General features: G+C 41.7%; 1 protein-coding gene across 2 annotated transcripts in view; it reads left to right on the top strand.

The window, feature by feature from the left end:
- Window positions 1-17,158, top strand: part of agrn (agrin) — a 258,804-nt gene extending 241,646 nt beyond the window's left edge. For both annotated transcript variants that reach the window (XM_067591515.1, XM_067591516.1), the window contains 6 exons: window positions 1,602-1,718; window positions 3,182-3,365; window positions 4,181-4,268; window positions 8,978-9,202; window positions 11,318-11,421; window positions 14,346-17,158. In XM_067591515.1, coding sequence (XP_067447616.1) covers window positions 1,602-1,718; window positions 3,182-3,365; window positions 4,181-4,268; window positions 8,978-9,202; window positions 11,318-11,421; window positions 14,346-14,506 — 879 coding nt within the window. In that variant the 3' untranslated portion in view covers window positions 14,507-17,158. The remainder of the gene's footprint in view (window positions 1-1,601; window positions 1,719-3,181; window positions 3,366-4,180; window positions 4,269-8,977; window positions 9,203-11,317; window positions 11,422-14,345) is intronic.
- Window positions 17,159-17,480: the final 322 nt, after the last annotated feature.

Genomic DNA, 17,480 nt, shown 5'->3' with positions numbered 1-17,480 from the left:
ACAAAGAAACGTCTTCATTAGTCTGGCGTAGGTGTGGATATCACGCCAGTGCCGTGTGGCTGTCGAAAGTGAGAGCGAAGGCAGAGGAGGCGAGCGAAGGGGAGGAAATACACCGTAGGAGAAGGTGGGGTGTAAAGCCAAGCCAAGCTGTTCTTTTGTCATCTGCTCTCACTTCTTTTTCCAAACAGGAACAATCCTCCATAATACCATAAAGTCGCTTACTCTTTCACCCACTTGCTCGCCCATAACAACACAAACAGCACTCACTGAGCATCACAGAGTAAGATTCACTTCATGGAACCAGCTGTTCTTCTTCACCAGATGCATATTATTACCTGTTTGAGACAAAACAGAACATGATGCACCATTTCATTGCATGAAATCTCACTTTAGTGTCATAGAAAAGTAACTTTACATTGGTATTACATTGGGCGCCACATTATAAAGGTGTTACATTTCAAACAACATCAAAAAGCACAAGTCCAGGGGAACAGGTTCATTTTGCATCTTTGACTTTTACCTGCAGAATAAGTGAGTGTTGCAGAACAGTGAGGCCTACATAAAGAGCCTGAGGTGGCTGCCCTGCAGTTGGTGACAACTTTTGGCTAAGCTTAGAGGCACCAGCCACAGCTGGGTCCAGCAGGTTTGGCCAAGGTCCCTGCCCTGTCTCTGTTGGAAGCGGCTCAAGGTGCAGTGACACAGCCCCAGGCCTCAGCCAAGCACCGCTGCCTCCTGCACTCCAAATCCCATCCTAAATAAAAGCCGAGCCAGTGCCAGCTTGCCTGCACAAAGCCTGTTTATTTGGCCCCTTCCATCATTTTTCCAGCAATTAACTCCACTTTACCCCTCTGGCAATTACTGCCCTACATAAAATAAAGATCATTAATTCCTTCCTTCTGAAGTGTGCCGGCTCTTCCATGCAAAAGAAGGAAGCAGCACCTTGCTAATGCAAAGCAATTGTCCCAAAGGTTTGGTGGAAAGAATCGAATTTCATAGCACTCTGCCACGCAAATGAATTTCAATTAATGTGTCTCCACACTCAACTGTTTGAAAGGTCGCTGCTTATAATCAGCCATTCATTAGAGATGTCTGCAAAGAACCATCCGTATCTCAAGTCCAGCCTGCTCGTGATTTCCCTTTGTAGTCTCTTTTTATGTCTCACAGATAGAGGATAATTGACCACTCTCTCTGAGAGACATAGAAATCAATTATGTTGTAATGTATCAAGTGTATTGACATGGAAGGAAGGCGAGGAGGTGCAGTTTAAGCGTCTGCCAACTACCATATGGATAATTTTTAATGGCACAATATATATGACTGTGACATGTCTGCAAATGCGGTATATTAATCTCACTCTTTATATCTGGACTTAAAGGATACAACTTATTTCATGCTCCCTGGACACAAACACATAACTCCACTCACTAAAGTAAAACCATAAAACACTATGTCCCGGATAGAAAACCCCTGAGAGAAATTGAAGAAACAGATGGGGTACAGGAAAGTTTAAATTTGGCGATTTTAAAGATACGTCTGGAGCTTTTCTCAAGTTTGCACGGCTCTAGCTCACCAACTGAAACCTCTGTGTCCTGTCTCATCAGAACCTGCACGTAGATCTTAACCTGAAAGAGTCTCTCTTTGTCGGTGGAGCTCCCGATTACAGCCGGCTGGCAAGAGTTGCTGCTCTCACAGATGGCTTCAAGGGAACAATCCAAAAGGTAAATGTTTACAAGCCGCTATTTCTTAAAGGAGTATTGTGTCATTGCCCATTCCACTGATGTATGATGTATAATATGTTATTATAATGACTCTGGGTCCTCTTGCCCCCAGACATACAGTAGCAAAGTCAAACGATGAGTTATTAGCTGTCCAGCTGTCATACTACAGACCCCCATATTTGTAATTTTCCATCCTAAGCTCACACTATGACGGGCAGTGGCTCTGCTCATTTGGATTAGCATGTACTAATAATAGAATGCACATTTTGAAGTCCCTCCATTCCACTTTTCTCAGATCTTTCCCTGACAGCCTTCCAGTTTTTTTTTTTCCTCCACTCTCCAGCAAAAAGCTCATCTCTGATTGCCAAAAATAACCCAGTAGAACAAAGGCAGGATGTTACTGTTTGCACAAACTTGTCATCAGTTCTCCTCTGCAAACTTTCCCTTGACAGTTTCGAGCAAATCAAAAGCTAAATGTGGCATTTGTCTTACTTGGCCTGTAGGGAATAGTTAATTATGAGGAAGATGCGCTGCATTCTCAGTTTGATGTGCTGTTTAACGTGTGTGTTGTATAAACAACTCATTTCGAAGGCATTTTCCTGTGTAGTGTTGGTGTGGAGCTCATGTTTACGTGAAGAATCAACAGTATCACTGTACACATTTTCTTGTCCTTTGGTGATGATGTGATTATTTTGTTTAATGATAATTTAATCAGAAAACATAAAGCCACATAACTTGATGCTTTCTTCTGGACAGGAACCATGAGCGTTAACAAATGATAATCTTCAAGTGTTTTGCTAAAGAGCTTAACATTAAATCAGATAAATTTGACAACAAAAGCAACAAAACAGAAGTAAGAGATTTAAAAGTAAGATAAGACTCATAAAGGTAACCCTGTAAAGAAAGGTATGAAACAATACAAGAGTATCACATAAACACAGGGCTCTGAAAATTGTTTTAAAGAATTGATTTATAAGATTATACTCTGTGTCAGCCAAAGTGTGCGGGCGGTTTGGTCCAAAATTGTCTGTGCTTGTTCCTATATGAGATTTTGTGTCTGACCTGCACCAGTAGTGACCAGTAGTGTTAACATCACTGGAGTATGTAGTATATTATATGTGCATTATATATAATACTTCAATGATGTAGTATTGCACTTCCATTACCTTGGGGAACTCACAAGAGACAAATTTTCAAAAGAATAGTCAAAATCAAAGCAGGAGAGGCCAAGATATCCTTGTTTTTGGTTCCTGTTATAAGGTCAAACTGCAAAGGTTTTGGAGTCTGTATTTCCAATAATGAACTAGTAGCATTTATTTGTTGGACCATCGTGCCTCCAGCCTCCAATGACATCATCAGGGTTGAGGCTGAGTACAGTAGTACCAAATGTGACTACTAAGCTCATCTTTACTATGTGCAAAATTAGTGGAGTGCCCCATTAAACCTCTGTTTCCTGCTCCCAGATCATTCTGATGGGTACGCCCATCCTCAGAGAGGAGAATGCCCAGCGTTCCAGCAACGTTGCCATGTTCCAAGAACATCCGTGTTCCCAGGAGCCCTGCCACAATGGTGGGCGCTGCAACCCCCAGCTGGACACCTACGAGTGCGTTTGCCTCAGCGGTTTCTCAGGGGGACACTGTCAGAACGGTGAGTATCCGTGGCCATCGCTGTCATCCTCGTTATTTATCCTTTCTTTATTCTTCTGCCCGTCAATGAGCTACATAAGATAGTAAGACATACCACAAATACATTTATATCGATCATTATGATTGGCATAAGTGTGACCCCATGGCTAACAACACATGCTGGCTTGAGATGTAATTGTACAAATTGTTCTACTTCCTCGTCCAACATTTGTTTGGTTGTATTCTAAAAGGATAAATGGCAGTGCTTTCAAAGCATAATGTGAGTGGGACTGAAATCAGCCATGGTTTATGTAGCACAGTTTGTTCTCAGCTTGCTTATATGGAAGGTGAACCCTTCATCTCATTTTTTTCTGTCGAAAAAGACCTTCGCTTCCACTGTGTTCTCTCTAGGCAAGGTAATAATGTTGTTATAAGACTTGTCATGTCTCCTTTATGTCAGTATTGTTATGTATTGATTTCAAACTAAAGCGGCAATTATGAAAATGATGAAAGGTATCAATTGAATATTCATGAAATGCTCTTTTGAAGAGTTGCGTATCCCTTTCATCATCTTCATGTCACTCTGCCAGACATATATTCACACTGGCCCGATCTGTCTTACATACTCAGTCACTGCCTTCGCCATTAACCTTGTGCGTGTGGCCGGCTGTCCCTTTTACATTAATTAAAACTACAAACGCACCAACAGTCCCCCCCCCCGCCCCATTTGCTCACACTCCATTGCCTTCAGCTCTGATAACTGAAGCCTCCGTCTTATTGATTGGTGTGATCTCATCCTGTGAACAATCCTTCCTCCTCCCACCCTCTCCTTCACAGCCATTTACGAGAAGTCTGCCGGGGAGACCGAGGCCATCGCCTTTGATGGGCGGACGTTCATCGAGTACCACAATGCTGTTACAAAGAGGTAAGGAAGAGGACAAGGAGAACATCCACATCTATTCAGTTTCATCCAACATCTCCATTGTTACAGCTATTAGCCAAATAACCCCTCCGTCTATCCATCTCTTCCCTTGATAAGCCATGATGACAGTGTTGATGATATCATCAGTGCGAGGGCTTCAGGGTGAACTAGGCACTTGGCTAAGAGCTCTTCCACTCTTTCCATGGCAGTCCTGCTCCGCTTTTGACAGGATTTCACTAATTAGCGAGAACTTTAACAATCACAGTATTGCCCTGAGCGCACTCAGTTCGCTCTGTGGTCCACTGCTTAGCGCACACTGACACTGGACAATAAGTACACATGCATGATTTAACTTATGATCCCATTTTGAATCTGTGTATGACTGTTCTCCATGTAGCTAGCATCTGAAGACACATCGCCTGCAATTTTTAACACCCTGTTAAGGGAAAAAGCTGATGACGTTGGTGTAACATGGTTTCTGGAGCGGGTGTTCAAAAAAAAAAAATCCAAGAAATGCTGTCCCTTTAGGCATCTGATGAGACATTTTTACTCCCGCCATCTAGAAGGTTGGCAAGAGTGCACCTCCAGGTTGGCATAAACAAAAATGTTTACGTGATGAACCTGAAAAGACATCAAGCATACGGCTCTATATCTCCGTCTCACAGCTCTTCACACAAACATTCAGATGTGTGAAAACCGGGCCACAGCCTGCAGATCATCACACTCCCATGGAGACGCACGACTCACACTCACTCAAAAACAACTGGCTGGAGAACTCTGTCGGATCTGTGTGTCTTTATGTGTATCTTTGCTGTCGAGCTGAGCGTTCCAGGTGCTTTGTCGTTTGTTCTGTCCTTCAGTCTGACTTCCCTTGTCATTGTCAACATTGTGTCTTGTCTCATATAAATGTCCTTCACTGTCTTTCCTTCTCACTCAAGCCAACTGACCAATGAGATCCCAGAGTAAGTAGACTTTATGACTGGGTGTTTGCCCAGCTTCAAATCCAGCCCAACTAACAACAACGAAAAAGGTCATTTTCGATAGTTAACCCAACTGAAGAGATTAAAGTACATTCAGTTTCCCGTCTTGATTTTGTTCACACAAAAACCATCTTTGCTGTAAAAGTCAGATTTTCATTCAAGCTCCATATCCATAATTTAATTTGACAGATTCCATTATTTCCAACAGCAGTGTCATTAGGTCCTTTCTTTTTTTCCCAGTGCAAAGGGAAGCATGAATGTGTGCATGTTAAGCATTGTGCTCAACCCCCAGAGAAAATGAATTGCTGTACTAAGAATGTGCAATATTTTATGCATGGTTGTAACTCGTTCATAAACAAAATGAATTGCCATGCACTTTACACTGAATGGCATTATCTGTTATGTGGAAAATGAATGAGACCCCTTGAAAACTGCAAGAGGACTAAATACTAAATACCCCTTAACCTAGTTTCTGGTGCCTGTAGAGTTTCCGGATGGGAAAGCCCTGTGTCATGACTTAGTTATTAAGGGTTTTTCTTCCTGCTCATTAGCTCGGTAAGTAACCTCTTTTAAAAAATCCCACAAAGCGGCGAAGCAGAATTAATCTCAAATTAAGCTGACTGGATTCAGCCCAGAGTTCCAATCCATGCCAGGGCTTCTGTCATTTCGTTTTTGCCAGATATCTAAATGTAATTGTGAATAATTACGGAGTTGGCCATACCGAGAGGCAGTGACATGTTAATCACAGATTTGTCTCCCTTTGTAGATTAGACCTCCAATTGAGATCTCTCTGCAGTGTGTAGCCATGGGCATCAATCTCACTTAGCAGGAGGGGACAGTGGTCCTTGGAGCCACACTGTCAAAAGTTTAATGGATGTCACATTTACTAAGAGCCTCAATGAGCCTGAATCTAAGCAAACCAGAGCCCGGGTGCTGCACTCTGAAGGCGTGCCGATCAATTCAGCATGATTTGATTTTGTAAAGGAAATGAATAAATTTCTCCAGAGGCCATTAAGTGCTGGGTGAGGCCAAAATGTCAAATGCTCACCTTGGGTTAATGCTTCTGTTACTATTTACAGCACCCTTTGATCGCTCATCTCGTTCTGCCCATCTGAAAGCTCAGGTCGATTTTGCTCAAGCCCCATTATTTCAGTGACAAATCATATCTAGCCATGACTCTCAACTGATATGGCGCTTGACCCCATTTTTTGACAATTGCCCAATTTTTCTCATTCACCGCTTTCATCTCTAGACAGAAGGTAATTGCTGCTGCACTGTGGCGTTCAACCCCATAAATATAAAGTAGTTGTCCAATAATTGGACGCTGACTTAAAGTAGCCTTTGTGCTAGTGCGGACACTGACTATGAATGTACTTAATCTTGATGCTCATGTTTAAAAAATGCTTGATCCCAGGGCATTTTGGCACATTAGTCATCCATCTTGATCCTAGCGATTCCCTTGAGAGCCTCCTTTTATGGTTGCGGTGTGATCAAGGCTAAGTTGCACACTTCCTATGATCACACAACAGTAGTTATCGACTGTTGACATGGTCGATATTGTAGTAGAGCAGATAAGTTATGCTTTTTGCAGCTCTAGGTCTAAGCTAGACCTCTGTGAGTCACCCAGTGGGCTCACAACATCCCTCCTTCCTTCTTTCCTTCTGGCCTCCTGCGCTTAAACTGCATGCCGTTGACTTTCTCCCCTGCTCCCTTAAGTCCCGAGTCTGTGGAGAACCCATCTGACCAGAGGTGAGTCTCTCGAAGCTTTTTAGACATTGGTGCCGTCCACTCGCCTCTTGCCTCCTCATCCGCCCCTTCTCTCCAGACAACCCCTCCCCGACCTCTCACAGGGCTAAATCTTCCTCCACAGAGACAACATTGTTTCCATTATTGGGATAGAGTTACCAATATGAATCACAAAGAGCCTCTGCGTACGCTTCAATTAATTCTGATGTTCAGAGCTCTGATAACGGCACAGAGTCAGCCAGAGCTGCAGCCTCTTTGCAGTAGCTGTCCTCCCTGATGGATTTTCATTATTTTAACCACTACTGCCACCTAGAGTCGAAGTGGAGGATAACACTCTTGAGAAGCTCACTCAGAATTTGAATACATATAAGAGGTAGATAAAACCCCTCCATTTACAAAAAAGACTCAGCAACACAACAGAAATCTATGAAGTCAGTGGTGTATATGAGAGTTAGAACGCTGTGCGCCGGCGTTGTTTTATTCATGATATATTCAGCACTTTTAATAACCTTGACCTTATCACTGACAAGCCGCTCCGATGGAGATTTATTGGTCCCTGTAAGCTCTTTGAGGGTTTGCCAAGAGAGGGTTCACTGAGCTGTATTTGTGATTTTTTTTTCTCTCTCTATGGAGAAAAAAAAAAATGATACTCTTAAATCATACTCCTTTTTTTTTGCTGTTTACCTCAGCAGATTCAGTTAATGAAGGGGGTCAAAGTTTCCAACCTAAGCATGTTTCTGAAGGAGAAAATCAAGTTTGATTCTGGATTCTTTCCCCACTTCTGCTGAGGTGAAACAGCGTTATTGTTGGCCTGAGCTGTCAAAGTTGGCTTGCCTTAGTTAATGTACTTCAAAGTTAAATATCATCCCACCGCTTCTACACCTGATGTTCTTCTTATTCTTGCCCATCAATGAATAGAAAAAACACTGAGAAAATGAGAAAATACTTCTTACAGTGTAAGGAGAAGTTCCCTCCCATTTCCTGTCCTGTTTGTACTCCCATGAGCTTCTGTGTTTGCTATGCCGACTCCTTTGTCTTGTTGTCTTTGTCTAATCTTTGTCTCCAGTTCTGTGTTGCTGTTGTTTTTGGTTTTTTTTTTGTAATCCATGTGTCATTGGTTCTTTGTTGTATGTGTCCTCACCCTGTCTTTGTCTTTGTGTTTAAATATCCTTGAAGAGGTTGAAAGTATATCAATTTGGCAGATGTGCTGGCAGTTGCACAGATGCTGATTGATGACGTGCACACAAAATCGTACACACACACGCAGGCAAACTGAAGGTATGATTCTCTGGATGTCTACTGTATCTCTGCTGGGGACTCACAAAGAACAGAGGGACTTTGTTAGGGTGTTTTATGCAGGCACGAATGATGTGTGATGGTGTTTGTGTGATGCACACATACAGTAGAGGCACTTCACGGTGTGTATTTACTCACACGGCGGTGACAGTGACGTACAGTGCCTCTTATGGATAGATGGAAGTCGCCTAGTCTCCGCATCCTAATCACCCCTGCAGCTGCAGTAGTCAAGAAACTGGAGATCAAACAGATGCCTAAACAACATGCACACATTCTCACTCACACACACACACACACACACACACACACACACACATACACACACAGCAACACAGGAAGCCCTGAACAGCAATGCAGTTCAAGCTCAGTAGGATGTAGGAAAGCTAATAGTAAAACAGCCCCCTGCTACTCTTAAACTCAGTCTGCATCCTGATTCTCCTCAAAAATCACTGTAGCTCTGTTAGTATGAGGCTGTAGAGCTCCAGCTACAAAGCTTTCTGATTACAAAGAACCACATGTCACGCTTGAATCATGGGTGATGTACCTTGAGACAACAGTAGAGGTCCCTTGCTTCACACATGCAACTACAAGATAAAACCACCTACTGAGCTGAGTCAGCTACGCCAAAGATTAGAACTCTGTTTGATGAATTTAATCAAAAGCTAACTAGTGTATTTTCTGTTCTCCTAGTGAGAAAGCTCTGCTGGTGAACAAATTTGAGCTGAGTATCCGGACGGAGGCAACTCAGGGCCTGGTGCTGTGGAGCGGGAAGGGTGTGGAGCGCTCAGACTACATCGCTCTGGCCATCGTGGACGGACACGTCCAGATGACGTACGACTTGGGCTCCAAGCCCGTGGTGCTGCGCTCCTCCGTGCGTGTCAACACCAACCGCTGGATACGCATCAAGGCCAGCAGGTAAGATGGGAGATGGCAGGTAGTCGGGGATCAGGAGTGAAAGCTTTTACAGTTAGATCAGGATTATACTTAATCCATATTGTATTTGTGTTGCCGCAAACTGTGTGATCTCTTGCACGAATCCTCTGCTACACAGCGATCCCCTACACCGAGATGACTCTGATTAGTTTCAGATTAAGGTTATTTTCATGCCTGGTCATGCATGAGAATGACACACTGCGCATCAAATTGCTTAGATGCATTAATGAATGTTCAGGAAGGAAGAACATGTGCTAACATCTAAACACATATTGGCATATTATAGGAAATGTACACAGGAAATAAATAAATGACTAAAATAAATTCATGAGAGCATGTATGTGCATACATTATACTAATTGCATACACTGATTCTATTTAAAGACATTATGGTTGTGGACATACATGCTAGGGGAACATGGGGTGAAAATTAGCTGCTGTGCTCCTATTAACCCCCCACAGTCAGTATGCGGGGCAACTTTATTTATATAGGCACCCTTCAAACACATGGGCAATTCAAAGTGTTGTACATACAGTAAGGCAAATGCATTGAAAAACAATTTTAAAAAAGAGAATAAAATGAGATTTAAAAATACAGTAGATAAAATAAAACAATAGGAATAGTTATAGTGCAATATTCCAGTTCTTGTGAAATAATTTGTGCTAATTTAGCAATATGCACAGTATGAGCTGAAATAATAAAGGGCTTAAAAAGTAGAATCCAACACAGGAACTCTCTTTTCAAGACAGGTTGTCAAGCTCATGCTCTGATCATGTGAGTTGACTCTGTGCTCTAGTAGTGTGTATTCCCATATTCTCAATCAAAATTACAATGAATCAAATTACCACAAACCCGAGGCTGCACAGTAAACCTGGAGGTTTTGAGGCCCCTGGCATAGTTGCCCACTTTCCCCACTTGGTAATCCATCCCCTGCTGACATATCGTACATTTTTGTGCACAAACATACACCCACAGTATGTGTGTACACTCACAGCACTTTACTAGCACCTGTGCAATCTAATGCAATCCAATACAACAGCTTTGTCATAAATTCTACTTTTACGAAGCTTATATACTTTTACAAAGGATAGTCAGTTTTTGTTGACACTGTCAGAAAGGTGATAATTCCACTTTATGTTTATTATTGAGGTCGTAGTGGGTGGTGGTTTTGTACTGGACTGCATTATATTGAAAAGTGTTCCTAATATTTTGTCCAGCCTATTAACATACATGGAGGGGGCAAAATATTAGGCAATTAAGGCAAAGCTGGATTGCATTAGATTGCACAGGTGTTCTTAATAAAGTGCTTGGTGATTGTATATACAGTAATAAATAACACTAGTTTTAATTTAGCACATGGGTAATCATTCCAGGTGTAGAAAGAAGCAGAGCATGCAATAGGTTTTGCACACAGTGACGTCATATTAATGGATTCCTTCATTAGAAACAAATTAACTGCCTGAAAATGACTCATTTAACATCTTTCATGTGATCTCAGCCTTAGTGCTGCTGAACATTTACTTTCAACATGGCTGTGAATGGGGGATAATTAGATTGGTTTCATCATGTAAGGCAAGAAAAATCGATCCTAGAAAAGCCGCTACATCCATTTCAAACAGGGATTTGGCCAAATTCATCCAGGGCTTACAGGGAGACCCCATGAGTAGCTGTGAGACGACATAATTTTCGATGCTGATGATGGTGTGAATCTCAGCATGCGGCGTACAGCTCACATTGTTACATAGCTATCTGTGTTTGCGGCTTGCCTTTAATGACACTCTCTCTGTTGGAAACCTTCTTTGCTGGGTTCAAATTAGCCCCCTCGTCACAATTCTTAAGTGTGTGCTAATACTTAGCGCGGAGCCACCTAAAATGAATGAGGCTCTCTAACAACATCTGTTAGCTGGTAGACAGACACATTTAGGACGCTGCTTGGCAAAGGCAGTTATGTGAGTGCTTAGTGCGCTGGCAAGTAGAGCAATGGAGTCTTGATGCTTCAGATTAAATGAAACTGCAATTTACAGCTATTCAGTGTGACATGCATGCATCAGACTGACTCGCAACCGCACGTCTCTCTTTTTCTTTCTCCTCCTCAGAGCACTCAGAGACGGCTCTCTACAGGTTGGCAACGAGGCAGCGGTAACAGGGTCATCGCCTTTGGCAGCAACACAGCTGGACACAGACGGAGCGCTCTGGTTGGGTAGGTGCCCACACGTGTTTAAAAAAAAAAAAAAAAAAAAAGATTCATCATTCAGACTTGAAAACGTGCCTACAAATGCTATACATCAAGCCAGGGGAATACTTGTAATTCTGTAGTACTTTTTCATCTTTGTCACTGGTAGAAGACTGCCAAAAATGAGCAATGAACTCATTGGCATTGCAGAGGATAAGCAAAGTCCCTGGCAGGGGAAAATGATTGCAGTTTGTCCAAAAAAATGTCTAAGCCTATTCAGGTATTGAGTGTAGCAATGAAAGGCTATCTGACTAACTCAAAAGTTGTCTGCTCTCTTGAATTGAAAATAACCAAAGTCTGCCTGTTATCTACCTTGAGTTCAATTTGGTCTGAACTTGGCTCAGAGAAATCGTTTTCGAAAGAACACACACGGCACAACAGGATTGAACATTCTGAGGAAATAACATTGAAGACAGGGCGCCGAAATAAAGTCAGACTCTTATTTAAAATGCACAGCGTAAGGCGCCGAAGAGGCAGGTTTGAGAAGGGAAGCAGCCTGAGTGACATTTAGGAGACACGCTGTATGTAAAGGTGCGTTCATGCACTCAGGTACAAACACACACGTACACACAGGGAAGCAGTGCTGTGGAACAGGTGCTGAGCGAGCCCTGCAGCAAGAATACATAATCCTCACACAGGCCTCCCATTGAGAGCCCTTCTCCTTTTTAAATCCCCTTTTCACTGTTCATCATTAATTCATCTGTAACTCGCATGAAATTAGCCCTGTCGATCCCCGATTCGGAGGCGCACAATCCGATTAAAGGGGGCAGGGACAGGGGATGTAAAGAGCTCGACAGGGATATGAACTCTCAGCCCAAAAGATTAAAAAAAAATGGAAAACAGAGAAGAGAAGGAGACGGGGAACGAGAAGGGAAAAGGAGTCAGACTAACATGGAGCAAAGAAAGAAAGACAATGCAAGAGGAGTCTGACAGTGTGGATAACAGGGTGAGAAGGAGAAAAAGAGCAGGGATGGCAGCCAGGTAAAACATCAAAAACAAGGGTCAGCCTTTCTCCCGGTGACAGCAGATCTGATGAAATACTGAATAAAGACGTTTCACACCGACATATTGAGAAAGAGACTAGTGACTACTTTGGCTTTGCTGGCTCAAAAGAGTAGCTCAAAACAGCATCAAAGGGGAAAAGGAGCCAACCACACACCCAGCAATTAGGTCATCAATTTTCCAAAAAAGGACATTAAGAGACTTAATTAAAAAAAAAAAAAAAAGAAATAGGTTTGGATGATTTGAAATAGAAAAAAATGAAAGTGAGAATGAAGTAAGGCAAAATAGAAAGTACAAGGGGCTGAAAGATTTGCTTTGAAGTGTAAATCCATGATATTTTTATATTAATAAATGTCTGTTTTTATACTTTCTGTCAAAAACATATTAGCGAGCCAACTTCCATCCACTTAACGTACGCTTTAAAAGGTCACTTTGCCAAATAAGACATATTTTCTCATTTACCTTTTGGTATCTCACCATGCAGCCTTGGCCTCCACCTCACCACAATGGAGACACATTGGAGTCATGTTGGGTGAACTGGCCCTTTAACCTTTCTGAAGCAGCTGCAGGTTATTTGACAGGAAATTATTCATTTTATGTCCTTGGTTTTTTTGGAGTAGAGGAAGAAGAAGCAGCAGAGTTCACAGCACAGCAATGAGCGTTCAGCACTAAAGATGGAAACAAATTAAAAATAATAAGGATGTTAGGTATTCATAATTTTACACTCTGTCACCACTTTTCATTTATAACACATTTATGAGCTCTTTATGCACCGTGTCAAATTAAAAGAACCTTTTCTCTTGTCTATCTTAGCTTAGTTTTTTTTGTGGTTGCCATGCTGAAGTCTTTTCCCTTTGATCATAGTGTCATCCTGTCATATCCATCAGCTGGTGTCATCATACCAAATATCAAAGGCTATAATGCAACCTGACAAAACCAAAGAACTGCTTTAGTACCAGAAATAAAATGTTTCTCCCAAAGTATTTCAGGTACAGCTTTTTGATAGCATTTACAAGGTCTAATTTATTCTGAAATCCAAACCCTTATCCTGGTGTGTGATCTTTAAAGGGCCACTCTGCTGATTTTACACATGAAGGCCAGTTTACTAGTCACAGGTTGTATAATGTCATTGTGGTTCTGAAAGAGCTCTGTCACTTCTGATAAAAGATAATCCTGATGATGTCATTAGGGCCAGCTGCAATTGGTTATATTATATGAAATTTAGGAACCAGCATTTGAAACATACAGCATGTCATGACCTGGTTCAAGTAGCCACAACAAAAGGGAAACACATCAGTGTTAAGTTTTTACAAAAAGAATTTATTTTATTAAACCAAATTAAAGAGTTAACTAAATATTTACAGTATGAAGTGTAGAAATCATGGTATCAGTAGTGTATGTGATGTATGAGTGGAGAATAGTGTAAAGTGCATGAAAGCAAAGCAAAGAACTAAAACAGCATAACCAAAACAAATGGGCACCTGTGGGAGAGAGCTGAACTGCAGCAGCAGCAGCAGAGTGGCGGCGATTCAGAGAGAGAGAGAGAGAGAGAGAGAGAGAGAGCTGCACTGTAGTCCAGCTTAAATAACCTGGGAACACACCGGGGCCTTCAGGTGTTCCAGGTTACACTAATGATCCACCTGCAGGGTGAACAGAGATAGGCGAACAGCACAGCAACACAAGATGACACAGCAGGGGTCATTACATCCATCACTGGAACAGCCCTTTAAAGCATTCAGGACTGGCTGCCACTTTTGCCTTTACAGGGCTGAAGAGTTTAGCTCGCTGGAGTAATTATCCCTTAGAAGTTCTTCCTTAATGAGAGTGTTTATGTACAGTACTGGTGCTCATTGATCATTTTATTAACCTCTGCCTCCGTCTCCCCTCAGGTGGTCTGGAGGAGCTGGCGGTGGCCCGTCGGTTGCCCAAAGCCTACAGCACCGGTTTTGTCGGCTGCGTCAAGGATGTCGTCGTGGACGGCGTGGAGCTCCACCTGGTGGAAGACGCCTTAAACAGCCCCAAAATATTACACTGTTCCGCCGCAAAATAACCCGGCAGAGACAACATGTTGAGAGAAATGGAGAAAAAAAAAAAACAAGATACCCTCCCACCCGCTCCCTCCATAGCGCCCATGTCTCCTGCTGTAATTATTTTCTATTTTTGTATACTTTTCATCGCTTTTTATATGGAAAGAAAATGAATATGTTGTTTTAATTTTTGTTTTATATATTTTGTTCTTTTTTTTTTTTTTTTTTTTTTTTTAATCTGCACCTCCGTTCACAGAACATACTTCTTTTTTTCTTTACTGCCCTGGCCCTTCATCTTTTTCAAAAAGCAGGCATCTCTGTGAAAAAGAGATATTTTCTTCTTGTCCGTTTTGTTGTTTTAAAACAAACAAACAAAAAAAAAAAGCCTGCTCCTTTTCTGCGCTCATTACTTGAACACTGGTGGACCTCGCTGATGATCTCTGGTTATTGCCTTGTCTTGGTGCCATATCTATCGTCCACATTCCCCCAAGCATGGCCTTTTACATCCATGAATATATAAACAAACATTCCCCCATGAGAGCTGGACACAGTGTACGCTGTAACCGGTGCGTGCAGCGCTTTGATGCTGCAGCCAGCTGGCGTCTACAGTAAAGGAACTCTGCATTCAGCCCCGGTAGCCCGCTGTATTTTCCTAATGGGACTTTTCAGATATCAGTCAAGCTGCTACAGTGAGAAAGTACGCAGTCAAAACCACTCGATCAACTCCCATCTCACAGCGTCCCGTCCCCCCCCCCCCCCCCCCCCCCAAAAAAAGAAAGAACTCTCCACTCGATCTGAATCCCATCAGAGCCTTTAGTTTTGAAATATGACTCACTAACACTGCAACCCAACATGACGGAGAGAGCGCTGCGTTCCACAATGACTCGCATATCATTAGTCATAAGTCAAGACATGAACCATAGACATGAATAAATGTTATAAATATAGAGTATATAAATAATACCTGAGACTGTGAATATGTAAGATGGGTTCTCTTTGGGGAATTGTGCTTCTCATGTACTATTGTGCGTTCGGTTTTACAATCAGCAGATGAACATATGACCACTATAAATGCATGCACTTCTGCAGTGTTGGTTTGAATCTGGTTTTTGTTTGTTTGTTTTTTTATTTCACATTTTGTTCCAAAAAAAAAAAAACTTTGTAAATGGGTTTTTTTGGCTAATGACTAAAACAATGTTCCTTTTTTTTCCTCTTATTTCCACTGATGTGATTTCAGAAACCACAGAGCTTGGTTTATGTTTGCTCATTCCTTGTATCTTTTTTTATTTTTCTTGGGAGCAGTTAGTTTTGCAGGACTTTGAATGGTGCATAATGGGAAGAGTTATTACCGTATCTGACCTTAAGGAGGTGCTGAAAGCAAAGACTGAAGAGACGGAGAAAAACAGAAAGGAGGCGAGGAGAGATCTTATCATGGGGAGAGCTACTACTCTTGGGACTGTCCTGCCAAACAACAGTCAGTCGTCAACACAAACAAAAAAGCTTCAAAAAACTCTGCCTGAGACTTAATTTCTTTTTGTATTTGACCCAGGAGCATTCCTGGAGGAATCTGTTTTCGGCTGTTGAGAGTGAGAGAGAGACTGATGTTGTTGTGACCTTTTGAAGCCATAACAGCCGCGAAAATGGGAAAAGATGTATAATCCTACATTACTTGCAAATTAACATAGTAACGCATGGGTTTGTATTACTAGTGCGAATTCTGTAACATTCTTTGCTGAACCACAATAAGCTGCGATGACTGACTTAAAGACACTCTTGTTTTGATATGAGATCCTTGGCAATATTCTAAGACAAAATCATGCCTGTTCGTGGTTGAGTATCAAATGGTCTTGTACTAGTTCCTTTTTCTTTTTTTAAGTTCTTAATTATGTTTCCCTTCTGAAATCATCCAGCGACCTGTTTTTGTACAGCCCTGCAATTTTTAAGTGTAAATTTAGCAAATGTGTGATCTGTGGAGGTTTATGTTTTTAGTAATATACACTGGAACCACGTCTGACTTGTCTGTTCACCCACACGTTGATATACTTATGTACATGGGGGAGGGATAGCCCTAAAGCTATAACTGTGTTGTGCATAATCAAGCTCTTGAGTGTCCACACCAGATCAGGAAACCCTTCTCTGGTTGTCTCAAGACACATTTAAATTCCAGCACTCACTCTATTAACCTTAGACTGGTCTTATTTTACCACACTGTTCTTTCAATTTGACCCATGCAGGTGGTAACACTTAATAAAGGAGAGACTCCTGTGTATTTGGATGGACTCATCCTACAGTATGGACTCATGAACAATAAAGACAATTGCAGTCTATGGTTTGGGTGGAAACAATGAATTGCCTTAAAAACCGGTCACCTCGACTCTAAGCAGGTGACAAAGACGTCATCCATACAACCGTTTCCTTACTTTAGCCAGTGTATTAGCCTCATCCCCATAATGTAAATGAGCAATACATAATAATAATAATCTATTTTCTGTTCCTTATTTATGTCTACATGTGGATTACCCTCCATGTCTGGCCTCTGTAAACTACTGTCTGACTGCGCAAACCTCCTCAAAGGGCAGTGCAACGAGTAAAAGTGGCATGACCCGAACATTACTAACTTTATGACCTTTGTCTTGTGTTCCTACCACCATGAAATAAAATGTCAACCAAATGGAGCCCATTCTTGTCAGCCGTCTCGATTCTTTCATCATTTTGATTTATTTAACATTTGAAAAAGGAGGATAAGGGAAAGGCTGATGTATTTTCTGCATTTTCCTTGTTATCAACAAATTCTGTCAAAAGAAAACCAAAAATTTGTTATTTCGTCTCTCATTTCTTCGACTTTCCTATCCTGTCAGTGGGACTCATCCTCAAGCCCATTAACTGAATTATGTAGTTTACTTTAACAGCTGCAGTTTTTAGTAAAAGTTACTAAAACAGGAGTAAATAGTGCATTTCTTTGGGACTATTTTCATCTGCGTATTAATATGTTTTTGG

Source organism: Thunnus thynnus, chromosome 6, assembly GCF_963924715.1.
Source record: "Thunnus thynnus chromosome 6, fThuThy2.1, whole genome shotgun sequence".
Lineage (NCBI taxonomy): Eukaryota > Metazoa > Chordata > Actinopteri > Scombriformes > Scombridae > Thunnus > Thunnus thynnus.
The sequence above is the reverse complement of the archived record's forward strand: the minus strand, read 5'-3'. Positions and strand labels throughout refer to the sequence as shown.